The sequence below is a fragment of the Lygodium microphyllum genome, unplaced genomic scaffold (genome assembly GCF_053477565.2).
Source record: "Lygodium microphyllum isolate KBCC unplaced genomic scaffold, Lygodium_microphyllum_v1.1.10 scaffold_220, whole genome shotgun sequence".
Lineage (NCBI taxonomy): Eukaryota > Viridiplantae > Streptophyta > Polypodiopsida > Schizaeales > Lygodiaceae > Lygodium > Lygodium microphyllum.
This window is the reverse complement of record NW_028229703.1, coordinates 52,876-66,072: the sequence shown is the minus strand read 5'-3', so window position 1 is coordinate 66,072 and position 13,197 is coordinate 52,876. Positions and strand designations below refer to the sequence as shown.

The window sequence follows — 13,197 nt, the reverse complement described above, 5'->3', positions numbered from 1 at the left end:
CGCCTTATGAATGATTGTTTTCCTCAGCAATATCCTCGGGTTTTAGCTTTGTTAAGTTGACGCTGCGGATGCTCAAGCACATAAGACTCAACCAGAGTCTTAATGTGTGGCCAATAAAAACAACAGGTGACCAAGGTCAAAGTCTAATGTATACTAGGATGTCTGATTCTTGGCACATGGTGACACTCTTATAAAATTTTCTTGGAGATATCTTGATTATTGGGCACACGCACTTTATCTCGTTTAAAAAGTAATCCATTTTAAATGGAATATTTTCCACCATCTTTCTCTCAATAGCTAGCCTTTGGGTGTCTAGACTATCTAAGCTTCTTGGGTTACTAGGTCCCTCTTGAACTCGTTGCTAAATCTTACCAAAGTGATATCATTTTGGCAACTCCCTTTGAATGCATATTAGTTGTGCTCTTTCTATAGCGAATTTTAAAGTCAAATTCTTCTAGAAGCTCCACCCATCTCCCCTTGGAGCTGCAGAGATCCAGCTGCTAATATAGGTACTTTAATGAGTGGTAGTCCGTCCAAAGAATAAATCGTGCATTGTACAAATAATGACACTATAAGCACATGGATGACCGCCAACAATTCCATCTCTTGAGTGGTATAGCATATTTGGGCATTGGTAAGTTTACGGTTCTTAAATGCGATCTATTAGCCCTCTTTATAAAGAATAGCTCCTAAAACATAATCGCTCGCATCCATATGAACCTCGAAGGGTTTATTCGGATCTATAATTCACAACAATGATGTAGTACTAACAAGGTGTTTCAATGTTTGAAAACATTGATCGAGCTTATTAGTCCAAACAATGGGTGGACTAACATGTTTCTTCTTGCTTCGGATAGCCTTAAGCAAACATGTCAAGGGTTTAACAATATAAGCATAGTTTTTAATTAATTTTCAAAAAAAACCCATAAAACCTAAAAAATATTTTACATATCTTATGGTCCACGGAATAGGCTAATGGAGCACTACTCGTACCTTTTTGGGATCAATCTGAATGCCATTAATCCAAACGACATGACCAAGGTATAACAACTCCATGGGAAAAAAATCACACTTGTATAGTTTGACAAACAATTGTTCTTGTTCTAAAAGATATAAGATGATATGCTAACGTCTGGCATGATCCTCCAATGACTTACCATAAATAAAAATATCATCAAGCAAAACGATTGTTCACTTTCCAAGATACAGATGAAATAAGTCATTCATCTTCTATTGGAAGGTTACAGAAACATTAGTCAATGTAAATGATAGGACCAAAATTGGTGATATCCATACAATGTTTGAAACACAGTTTTCAAAACATCCTTTGAAGCTATCTGTATCTAATGGTATCTAGACCTTGGATTGATTTTGGTAAAATACCACAAAGTCGATCTATAAGATCATCCATCCTTGACAATGGATATTTGTTCTTGATGGTCACCTTATCGAGACCTTTGCAATTGATACAGAAGTCCATCGTACCTTTTTTTCTTTTTGTGAGAAGGAAAGACACGTCCCATGGGGATTTACTCGGCTTAGTATAATCCTTAGCTAAATAGTCCTAAAGTTTCTTAGCTATCTTATCCTTCTCTTTTAGACTAAACCTCTAAGGTTGTCCGAAGACGAGATGGCTACCAACCAAAGATTCAATCCTATGGTTTAAAGTTCCGCAAGACAACAGAAGTCTGTCAAGTAGCTCGAACGGAAAAATATCAATATTCTCATGTAATATTAGATCCAAATACTCACTTACATTTGATCTCATAATAAGATTATTATTTAAGAATTCCCATTGCATTTCTTTTATTTGAGCCTAGAGACTCGCCACGAGGGACGAATCTCCATCAGATTTGAACAAAGAAGTAGCTCACAGATGGTGCTTGTATGTGTGTTTGGTATTGGCAGAAGGAGGAGGGGCATCCTCCATGCGCTCAAGTTTAGTAGGAACAGGTGCATCAAAAGGAGACACCACGTGAGAAGACATGGTATTGATAAAGATAAGAGGTTTGGAGAGACAAAGAGAAAGGATGAGTTGAAGCTTAAGGAATGCGAGAGAGGGCAGGAGGAGAAGCAAAAACAGTTTGCATTTAATGCAGTATGGATCCGTTTCTTTAAAAATAAAATCAAGCAGGGGGTCTATGATAAGCGATGGGAATATTCCTTATCGTGGGAGAGGTTTACTGTTCACAATTTTTTTCAATTCAAACAAAATTTATTTCTTCTTTCCACTAACAAAAAAAAAATTCAAATGTGCCTTGATAAGAGCACATCCATACTGAATAAATGCGAGCACTGTCCTCCACGTTTTTAAACTCCAAAAAAAAATTGTCTTCTAAGTTGCCGACTTAAAGTCGATCCTTCCCACAATGGCCTGACGTCTTGTCTAACGGGCTTCCCATCCATGCTAGAAGACACCTACATCATGGCAAGACAACGGCTTGGAAACTGGAGATGATTGTCCTTAGTCCTTTCCCCACATTGTCAGACCCTTCTCCTTCTATCGTCTCTCTCTTTCTTTCTCTTCTCCTTGAGTCATTCCAAGGACATGATTGTTATTGCACATAACACACAATCAATAGTCCCCCCCCCAAGCAAAGAAGAAAAAAAGTGACTTCTCTTTCCACGATTGGAGAGAGTTTATGTTCAATCTCTTTCGTTCCATGATTTTCCTTTGTTGTGATGTGTGTGTGTGTGTGTGTGTGTGTGCGCGCACGCACACCCTCAAAACTTGACAACACATGCATTAACAATAACCAAAATGTTGGCATTAAAATTAATAATAACACTAATGTAAACATTAAATGTTAATGCCACACTAACATTTAATGTTATTATTACTGTCACAATGACATTTGTTTTTAAACATTAATGTTCGTTGATATTTTAATGATAATTCGGGCCACAAGGTTTCAACTTCTCATATCAATCTGCCATAGCCTTCAAGTGGTAGCTCACCAAACTCTAATCGTCTGAACCACCACAAATCCTTGCGCATAAGCATCAACCCGACACAAAACCCAAGGACGAGTGCAAAACAAGAAACATACCTTGTTTTCATACCCACCACATGCAACACATGCCCCGTATGCAAGCCTCTCTCTCCAGCAGTGTCCCATACCACCCTTAACGAGATAAAGGTGTACATTTTCTTCTACTGCTTCTAGGGTTCAATGGTTGCTTGGACGACTGACCCGTGGTTCAACAATCCATTCCACCCAGAGACAATGGTTGTTGCATACCGTGTATTGTACACACTCTATGTGGAAGGTATTGAACAACCATTATCTCTTGAATACCGAACTATGGTTGTTCAATATCTATGTGAAGGAGTCAATCCGCTCCTTCAAGAGACAATGGTTGTTCAATACCTTCCATTACTTCGGCTCCACATTGCGCTCCACTAAGAGAGAACAAGTGTCACCCACCCTTGGCTCAATGTGAATCTCTCTTTTTCCCACCCTTCCCTACTCATGTTGGAGAGGCCAACTCTGAGACTTCTTCAACATCTTTGGCGCCCTAGATACCTTCTTTGGCATGGATGATAGTTGCACTTCCTTCGTCATTAGATGTTTCAGAGTCCATGATCCATGAGTTTTTAGATTCCCTATCTCTCACACAGGGGCATGTTCTTTCTTTTCCCGCCATAAGGGCTTCTACTTCTTCAACTTCAGAGGGGGTCTCCTACATCTCTAGTCTCACAAGGATATCTCCTCATCCTAAAGTTCTTCACCCACCATTTACTCTTTTGGGAATGCCCGCTATCATTTCTCTTATTGATACCTAGGATCTTCAAGTACCACTTCAATAGAGGCCTTGGAGGTTCAGTCGTGCCTTGTTGACAAGGCCTTCGAATTCCTTCCAACATGGAGTTATTTCTTCAATAGCATGACTCACAGCTTCATTATCTTCTTTTTTCGTGTCTTTTGAGTTTCCCTTCTCTCTCAGTGTTTGCTGTACACACTCTATGTTTCTCCCGGTAAACTCTACTCTCTCTCTGGTTTGTCACTAATTTTGATTGGTATTAGAGCATACTTGTTATTTGATATCGTATCAGAACGTACTTGTTATTTTGACAATGACCTGGCATTCTTGCCAAGTAAGTTGATTCTTCACACAACCATTGTATTTTTTATGTACTTAGCTGTTGTATTGATATAGTGGCCATCTTACTATTGCAATTTAAGATTTTAAGCTTAAAACGTATAAACACTCTGGCATCTATGTATTTTTCTTAGGTACAGATTACTTCAGGATGCATTTATAGTCAGCAAAGTTAGTTGAACACCCTAGAGTTGGAACACTTCCCAAGTCTTAGAGAATAATGTTTATACATTCATTAATGCTTGTGACCCTTTACTATCTGCTTTCATCAACTTTGTCTGACTTGTATACTGAATGCTGAATTCCTACAATTTTGATGCTCATTGTTAGTTCACAGTTTCGCACAAATTGAAGAAATCTAAGATAATCTTGAAATGCGTGTTCTCATTGATTTCTGCATTGAAATACACAATACAAGTTCACAATCATTGCAAACTAGCAAAACACTTGAGATCTACATCACATTAAGCTCAAAATCCCACAATTCAACTTTAGAGCCATGTATGTCAAAAGTAGAGGATTTATGCATGTACCTTGCCAATAATGCTTGGCTGAAGACTGAGTCCTACCCATTCATAAGTCTTTCCATCAAAGTAACGCACAGTCTTCATTCCTGCCCATATACCTGTACCACATGTGTGCATGCATGCACATTGTTTTCTTTAAAAAAGATCTGCCAATATGAGGATTACTAACACAGGCATATGCATAGAAACCAGCATGCATTGTACACATGGTTGGACAGAATGAAATTTCGACGTCATACCAAACCAATTACAGGTAAGTATGTCAAGTATGATGCTGTCCCACCAGCACTCATTGAAATTTGGTAGCATGTGCTTGAAAGTAACCTACCATATAACCAAATCACAAGTGTCGAGATCATTTTGTAATTAAAAATCAAGGCCTGAACCTCAATCATGTCAGTGGATAATTTTGATAAAACATTGATCATTTCTCACTAGACAAGTTTGTTGACATAGAAGATGCGAGAGCAGATGCAACTGAGCCATGCACTGTAAGCTAAATAATGTTTCGATATAGTCAGGTTCACTTAATGATCTTTTAACCAAAGTCCATCCAAATCCTTGGTGTTGTTTGTTCTGATAAACAAGAACTATGATATAGAAAGAATAAAGACACTACACTGGACAAACTCATGGCAAGTCCACATCAACCATCTCCAATGTAGACATTGTCATGTTATTTATTGACTACAGCGGGAAAATAGAGTCGGTGGCATTTATGATATAAGAATCCCCTATTTTTATTATTGAAAAAGGGTTCAGGTCCTTTCCCCCATTTTACTTGAATAGCCTTTGTCAATATAGCATTTGATTGAAAGTATTTTATTTTCTATGTTAAGCCTGTGCATCCTCAAAATGGATGACCATTTTGAAATGGAAAGCTTTATAAGCTAGTTTTGTATTATAGATATGCTTTGTACTAGTTCAGAAATGGGGGTCCCCATAGATGTTTGTGACATGCATCAATAGCATGCAGCTGCATCTCGGCACTCCTTAGCATCATTTACACCCCTCACTCCATCAACTGCACATGACCATTACTGCATTACCTAAATTTAAATCACCTGTTTGGTTTTCATACAAGCATACATGTTGATGACTTGATACAACACTCTACTCGCCATTGACTTGTTTGGCTCTAATATAGACCTACACCCTGCCAAAGCTGGGATAGCGCTTGGACATCTATGCACATTCATATAGTTGAGGGAGCATCAATTAAAAACCATTTACTGAATCCAATCAACTGCAATTAGCACCCTCCTCTAACATCAACCAAAGTCACACTTCCTTCATCTTGTCCTAGCTTCAATGCCCTAGAGCGCAAGTGCACCCAAATCCAGTTCCAAAAGCCAAAGACAAAACTATGCTTTCTGACACACTTGTCGCCCCAGAAGTAATATATGGAGCGGCTTTCTTGGAGAACATCACCTTCACCATAGATGGAGGAGTTGGAGAGACCACTAGCTATGATGATTGGTAGGATTATATGTAGCAAACTATCAATACCACATGAGATCATACGAGTAGAGCTAGCTCCTGCCTCCATGGTGATTGAGGCTCTATTCCAATCCATCACACACATCCATAGACTATAGGAACTCACTCCAAATAGGTAGCTTTCATTGGCTTTGCACCTGTCATAGATGTTGACCATAATAAGAGACACAAGATGCCAATTTAAATAGATTGGTAAGTGGATGAGAAACTATGGAATCTGTGCACTACTACCATTACAGTACAACCTAGACAAATCCACAATGTCACTCATCCATGCTGAGCTGAACCCAGTCATCAAGATGTGCATCCCCAAGATAGACATTGACAAGACATGGATATTCCCAGCATCACCACCTCTCACCACAAAGATGGCCTTTCATAATGACCATCTTCTCCAGCCTTATGATGATGGCCTTTCTGGGTGGTGGAGCTGGCACAAAATGTATAGTGTCTAAGACGGTGTTAATAGATTGTACCTCTCATGGGCTAGGGTTTGTGATTCAGTGAACATTTGTTATTTTATGCCAAGCGCTTTTTTAGCTAGCTAACTCGTATTCAAGTGCCCGTTTTTAGGCTGGCCAATTGGTCATCCACTTTGGCATGCTTTTCCCCTATTTAGGCAGTCTCCCCCCCCCCTCAGCCATACACTTGCATATACTCATTCTGGTGGAGAGAGAAACCGTGGCCACTCCTGGTGACTTGGTGCCAAGCTTTGTTCTTGGCTGGGCTGGGACACTTTCTAATGTGTTGCACAACTGATTTCTTGCCCCTCAACTCTGTATTTACAGTTTCGGACTGCTGCACCCTGGCCTGTACTCTTCCCTAGTTCATCCTTTGCAAGTTCTGAGCTATCTGAAGTTGCCTTTTCCCATATGCTCATCAGACTTTTTTGTTGGGGGGCTGATGTGTTTTTACAGCTTTACATTCTTGTTCAACACACTTTTCTTTGGCTAGTCACTTTAATGTCACACTTTAGATAGGGTTTGCACATATCAATTGTCTGTCTCATATACTATGCTCTTGTCTACTATGGATCTTGTCTCTTTGTGCTTACTTGAACCACTTGAACTCTTGAACTCATGGCATCTACCTCTCGCTAACCCTCTTCTTTACTTCATCTTCCCTACCTCTCCTCTTCATGGCACCTCCTTGTTCTTCTACTAATGATAAGCTGAAGGGACCTAACTATCTCACCTAAAATGTTGTGATGAAAGTTTGGTCTATACGGAGGTCTATTGCCTCAAGAGTCATCTTGCCACGAATACCATTTGTAACACCAAGACAACTATAACAAAGCAATTCTTGTGCCTACTTTAGTCTTCTAAGATGCATCTCTAAAGAAGTCCTTCTAGTGCTTCGGACAACTTTAGAAGTGTGGAGGAAGTCGCAACTTATGTATGAGGCTCCGTCAACCAAGCAAGCTATGATCCTCTATGGTTAACTACAAACTATTTAGATCAACACGACTAAAAGCCTTCGACACATGCAATCCTCCCTTCTAGAAGCACATCTTGAGGGGACTATTCTCTACAAACTATCTAAGGAGTTTGATGCTATGTCCAATGCCTTACGAGCTAAGACATCAATGACACCTATTATTTTTTATCATGTCTCGTATGTTAATTGAAGGTTGAGCATGAGGTTTCTTTGCATTTACAAGGGAGGCTATCATCGATACGACCATCTAGATGGAGCATTTTCCATATAAACGCCCGGAACAACGTACTATACTCCAAGTAATCATTCGAGAAATTAGAAAGAATGAATACTTGAGGCTTAACATGACAACCATTTACAAAACTACAACCATTTACAACGTACTATACTCCAAGTAATCATTCGAGAAATTAGAAAGAATGAATACTTGAGGCTTAACATGACAACCATTTACAAAACTACAACCATGAGCACTTAAAAGAAATGAAGAGAAGGGTTGAAGATGGGTACCCTAGAAGGAATGTATTCATGCTTAACCCAAGTCCCTTAGGAAAGAGCTTAGTTACAATCAACCTAAGAGTGAAAAACCACCTTTCTTACTCTCACAAAAAAATATAAAAGATGTGTTGAGCTAACCATGCATTACAAATTGATTAGTGTTAGAATATGTCAATTCTAGGTAGTGCCCATGTAATTTGTGTGGTATGGACACATTAATGAATGCCACTCGAGTGTGTGTAAGTGTGTGTACCTAGTGTCTTTACATTTGAAAGTAGTGACACTAGGGACTATAGTTAGTTATCTTAAATCTAGTTAGTGGAGGGCTTGTTAGGTCAACCCTTGACCTAACTTAGGTTATACCCTCACTCTTTTCAATTGAGTTCAACAAGCATACTCTACCCTCTTCCTTTCAACTCACTCACTATCACTGTCTTGTTTCTCTCTCCTCCATAGTTGATTCGTTTTCTCACACTTGGTACATAGCACATATGGTATTTTGACACTGGTGCATCAAAAGCACCATTTCCAAGAAATGTCTATTTATCTATTTGCATTCCACCCCTACTGGAAAGCATATTACATGTGTGAACAGCAATAATTATGACGTATGTAGCCTTGGTACAATCACTTCTACTAATGCACATGGTTCTAATTTCATGCTTCTACATGTCTTGTTTGTATCTGGCATTACAAAGAACTTGTTGTCAATCTCTGCTTTTAAAAAGCATGGCTTTCATGCCATCTTTGAGAATGACAAATGCATTGTCAAAAATAGAGAGATGGATTATGCACTCATGCTGTCCAGCACCCTGTATAAGGATCTCTTTTTGTTAGATACCTATGATAGACAATCTCATGATGCTTTAGCAATTACTACTCTTGTGCCCACAATGCAAAATGCGGAGCTATAGCATGCCTATTGTAAACATATGAGTTTTGGGAGCTTGATAACCCTTCAATGGTTTCAGATAGCAAATGCATTGCCTCCATTGGAGACTCCAGCTCCTCATGCTTGCAAAGGTTGTATTTTGGAAAAAATGCATAGGTTTGCTTTCAAAAAGAATAGTGCAATGTGTGCTATCTAAAAAATACAGCTTATTCACTATGATGTTTGTGGTCCCATGAGGACAAATGCACTTGGGGGTCATCTTTTCTTTGTCACACTTTTGATAACTACTCTCAGTATACATGGATGTATGGGCTGAAGGCAAAATCTGATGTATTCATACATTTCGAACATCTTGTTGCAAAGCTTGAGGCTAAAACTAGCTTGCACATGCAAACACTTCGCACAAATAGAGGGGAAGAGTACATATCTCGTGCTTTTCAGACATTTGTTTAATCATGGCATTACAAATCAAACCACTGTTAGAATGACATCTCACCAAAATGGTGAGGCTAAGAGGAAGAATTGGACTCTTATGGAGATGACTTGTTGTATGCTGAAAAGCAAGGGACTGCCTCATAAATTTTGGCTAGAAGGCCTTTAGTGTGCAAATCATGTGTTGAATCGTATACCCATTAAGAAACCCAAGACAATCACACCATTTAAAGCTTGGCATGGCAAGACCCAAAGTTAACGACTTTTGGATATTTGGATGCATAGCCTATGCACATCTTCCGAAAGAGTTTCGTGGAAAGCTTAATGACAACGCTGTAAAATACATATTTATTGGCTACAAGTTAAAGACCAAGGGCTATCGCTTGTATAACCCACCTCTAAAGAAAGTCTTTGTCAATAAGGATATCATACTTGTTGAAAATGTTGCATTTTTACATGATCTATTTCAAATTTCAGTCACCCATGACCTTGATGATGTCTTTCACGGACTTTTGCCACTTTCTTTGGAGTCTATGCCTGCTATAAATAGTCGGACAAACATAATACAAAAAGTTGTTGCTGCACCATATGCTCCCAAACAGCAAGGTTTTGATGATAGTTTGCCACATGTAGTGGAAGATGCAATACAATAGAAAAGGGCTACTATAAATGCAGCCTAAATAGTCCCAAGATGGTTGTTATATACTCTCCAAGAGAGTAAAATGGATGTTCCCTTACCTCAGTGCACTCGAAGGGTTGTTAAACATGCAGCATATGATGCAAGGGGGACACATTTGGCTGATTTTACGAAACTAGATGATTATGATGATCATGTGTTTATGAGCTCACTATTGGATGATGATAAGCCTACTTCCTTGGACAAAGCTCAGCAAGATTGGTGCCCATCACTATACTTCATTATTTATTCTTTCAATGACATTTAAATAAAGGGAAGGCTAATCATGCATTAAGACTATTGAACATCCCATATCTTGTGTTTCTCTCTCTTTCTCTTGCTCCTTTCATTATAGATCTTGCTTCCACTCGTGTGATTCCACTCCGGGCTCACTCTCTTTAATTGGTATTAGAACCAACCATTCAAGGAGCTTCTTCATCCTTTACTTTAGGTTGGATTCAAATCTCCAACTCAAGGTTTCATAGCAGTCAATGTTTCTTTGTCTTGAGGTATGCCTTGAGCCTTTCCTTTTTCCAACTTGCTCCATGCTTGTTGAGAAGCTTCCCAAAGCTTAGCTAAGCCTTGTTGAAGTACTTATTGAGTTGAGAAGCAGCCATTTTATCCATTTTTTGTGGACATAGAGCATCTTATAGAAGTCGTGGGGACAGTTATTGTAGCTTGATAGTACTATCCTATTTTGGCAATAACTTTTGTATACGGTATCTGATTTAGGCATTTTGTAGCTAGAAACGAAGAGCAATGAGAGCTACAAATTTAGGCAAAAACCCCCAAATTTTACCAAGTGTTGATGTCCAAATTGCGCAGAATTCAACCTGCATGTACATAAAATGACCAAATGCTACACAAATTTTTCCCAAACTGCAAAAGCCCCGAATTGCACGGGATCCAATGTGCCTCAATGTCAAGAAATTGGGTAAATTTCAGCCCAATTTGTGCATGTACATTAAAAGCCCCAAATGTCAGAGGCAAGATTTCACAAATTCCTGCAATTTCTAAGACAAATTTGCTTGTCCTGCATCACATTCTCCAAATCTGGGAAAAGCCCCAAATTTTATGGGTCCAATGTTGAGAAATTTCACTCAAATGAGCAAAATTTCAATAACTTTAGTGAAATCTCCAGTTCAAATGCGCACAATGTCTGCAATTTCTGACGCGGATGCCTCGATTTTGCATGAATAGTACTCAATCTGAAGAAGCCCCAAATTTCTAGGCCAAAATTGCACAAGTATGGCCTTTTGTGCCTGGCGTTTGAAACCCCGTCAAGAAAGAGGTAGAATCTGATTTTTTCTTTTAAAAAAAAGAAAAAACAAGAACATGACGGGGAGTTTTGTTGACCCGTGGAATGGGTCGTCGACTAAATGTCGCCCCGTTCAAGGCGCGCCATTCAATTGCATTGTCAGCGCCTATTGAAGCCCTTCGTCAATTGTTGCAGTCGCCGTCAGCTGCTGCTGATCGCCTGTCCGTTGGTCGCCCGTCAGCTGGTGCACCAGTCGATTGTCTCAAGCCTATTGTCTGTTGGTCGTTGCAAAAACTGCAGACCCAATTTGTAGAACCCAACTCCAGTTTGGTCGCGAACTCCAGCCGACTCCCTACTCGACACGAACTCTAGTTGTCAGCACGCCTGACGATTGTCTACAGCACCTTACGCTCTGATACCAGTTTATAAGAATCGATTAGGCACGAAGATCGAGGCAAACAATCGTTATGCGCAATGAGAGAGACAGAGAGAGTGCAAGAGAGCATGGTAGAGAGTAAACACGTTTTTCGGTACAATGACGAGTGCACCACTTTAGGTTTTTAGATAAATATATGTATGAAAGGACAATGTACTAAGGGTGTATTCACACCCGTGCACATATAAAAGGCACGATGGCCCTTTATTCCCAACAATGACGGATGACCTCTTCCTCACAAATCTTACCATGCTTCTTACCGTCTTCAAAATGTCATCCACCCAAGATATTTGCCCAACTCTTCAATAAGCAAGTCAAGGCAATGGGATGCACATGAAGTCTATACTATGCTAGGAAACTCCTCCTCAAGCATACGTCCCATAGATACACAATTGCTTCCATTATCTGTCACTACCTGCACCACATTTTGGACTCCTATGTCCATGATGACCTGTCGCATGTGCTCCCAAATGAAAGCTCCTGTGATGGTAAGACCTGAGGCAGAAGCATCGATGACCTTAATGAACATGGTACCTTTACATGAAGACACCAAAACATTGTAAACATTCCTTCAACGCATATCTAATTATCCATGGCATAATATTGTGCATCCATATTTCACCCATGTCTCCTTCAAGGGCTCCAATTTAGTCTCTATGGAAGCTTTCTCCTTTCAAAGCTCCCATGTACGTAATGCATCTGCGAACGGGCCTTCCCACTTACACCCTATGCAGCTTACTGTCCTGATTGTCTTCTTCCATTGATGTGTAGTGGCCACATTGAAAGGGATAACACACCGAATAAATAAGCATGTGAGTTCCCTAGTTGCCTCTACAATTGCCTTTGAAGTCCTGCATAGACACTTGCACCATGCAAGGAGCCCTTTTATCCATCACCACTAAAAGATGGCAACAGGGTCCTTTTTGCACTTGGACCCGATATGGATATGGATCCACTTTTTTTAATGGGCCAATGGCACCTCCAATTTGGCTAGCGCCACTAGGCCCACTAGTCTCTCTTTGCCCCACTTGTGCTTCATTAGCCCCATGTGGTGTTGATTCATCCTCTTCTAGCTCAATACCCATACGCTTTCGGCACCAAAGATGGAGACTTACTGTTACTTCTGCCGACACATTTGTGCAAGGCCCGATATCTTTGTTGGAAACATAAGCCAAGTGCTCTTTCACACGCATTACACTCCCCGATTTCTCCAATCCACAATAGTTGCACTGCCACTTCTTTGATCCGCCGAAGCCCTCGTATCCCTTGATTCGAGTAACGTGCCTTTAATATGGGTCCAGCGCCATGATATGATTAGCCTTTAGGAGTCGGGACCTAGGTAATGGATTAAAGGAGAAGGAGGAGGAGAAGAAGAAGGAGAAGAAGAAAGAAGAAGGAGAAGGAGAAGAATGAAAAAGAAAGAGAAGAAGAAGAAGA

At 39.9% G+C, this 13,197-nt stretch overlaps 1 protein-coding gene across 2 annotated transcripts in view; it reads right to left on the bottom strand.

Annotated features, from left to right (window-relative positions):
• The window catches only part of LOC148008263 (CDP-diacylglycerol--serine O-phosphatidyltransferase 2-like), a 104,442-nt gene that overhangs the window by 38,402 nt on the left and 52,843 nt on the right, over positions 1–13,197 (bottom strand). For both annotated transcript variants that reach the window (XM_087674352.1, XM_087674353.1), the window contains exons 4-5: positions 4,871–4,955; positions 4,638–4,729 (exon numbers count right to left, since the gene is read on the bottom strand). In XM_087674352.1, the coding sequence (XP_087530478.1) occupies positions 4,638–4,729; positions 4,871–4,955 (177 nt within the window). The remainder of the gene's footprint in view (positions 1–4,637; positions 4,730–4,870; positions 4,956–13,197) is intronic.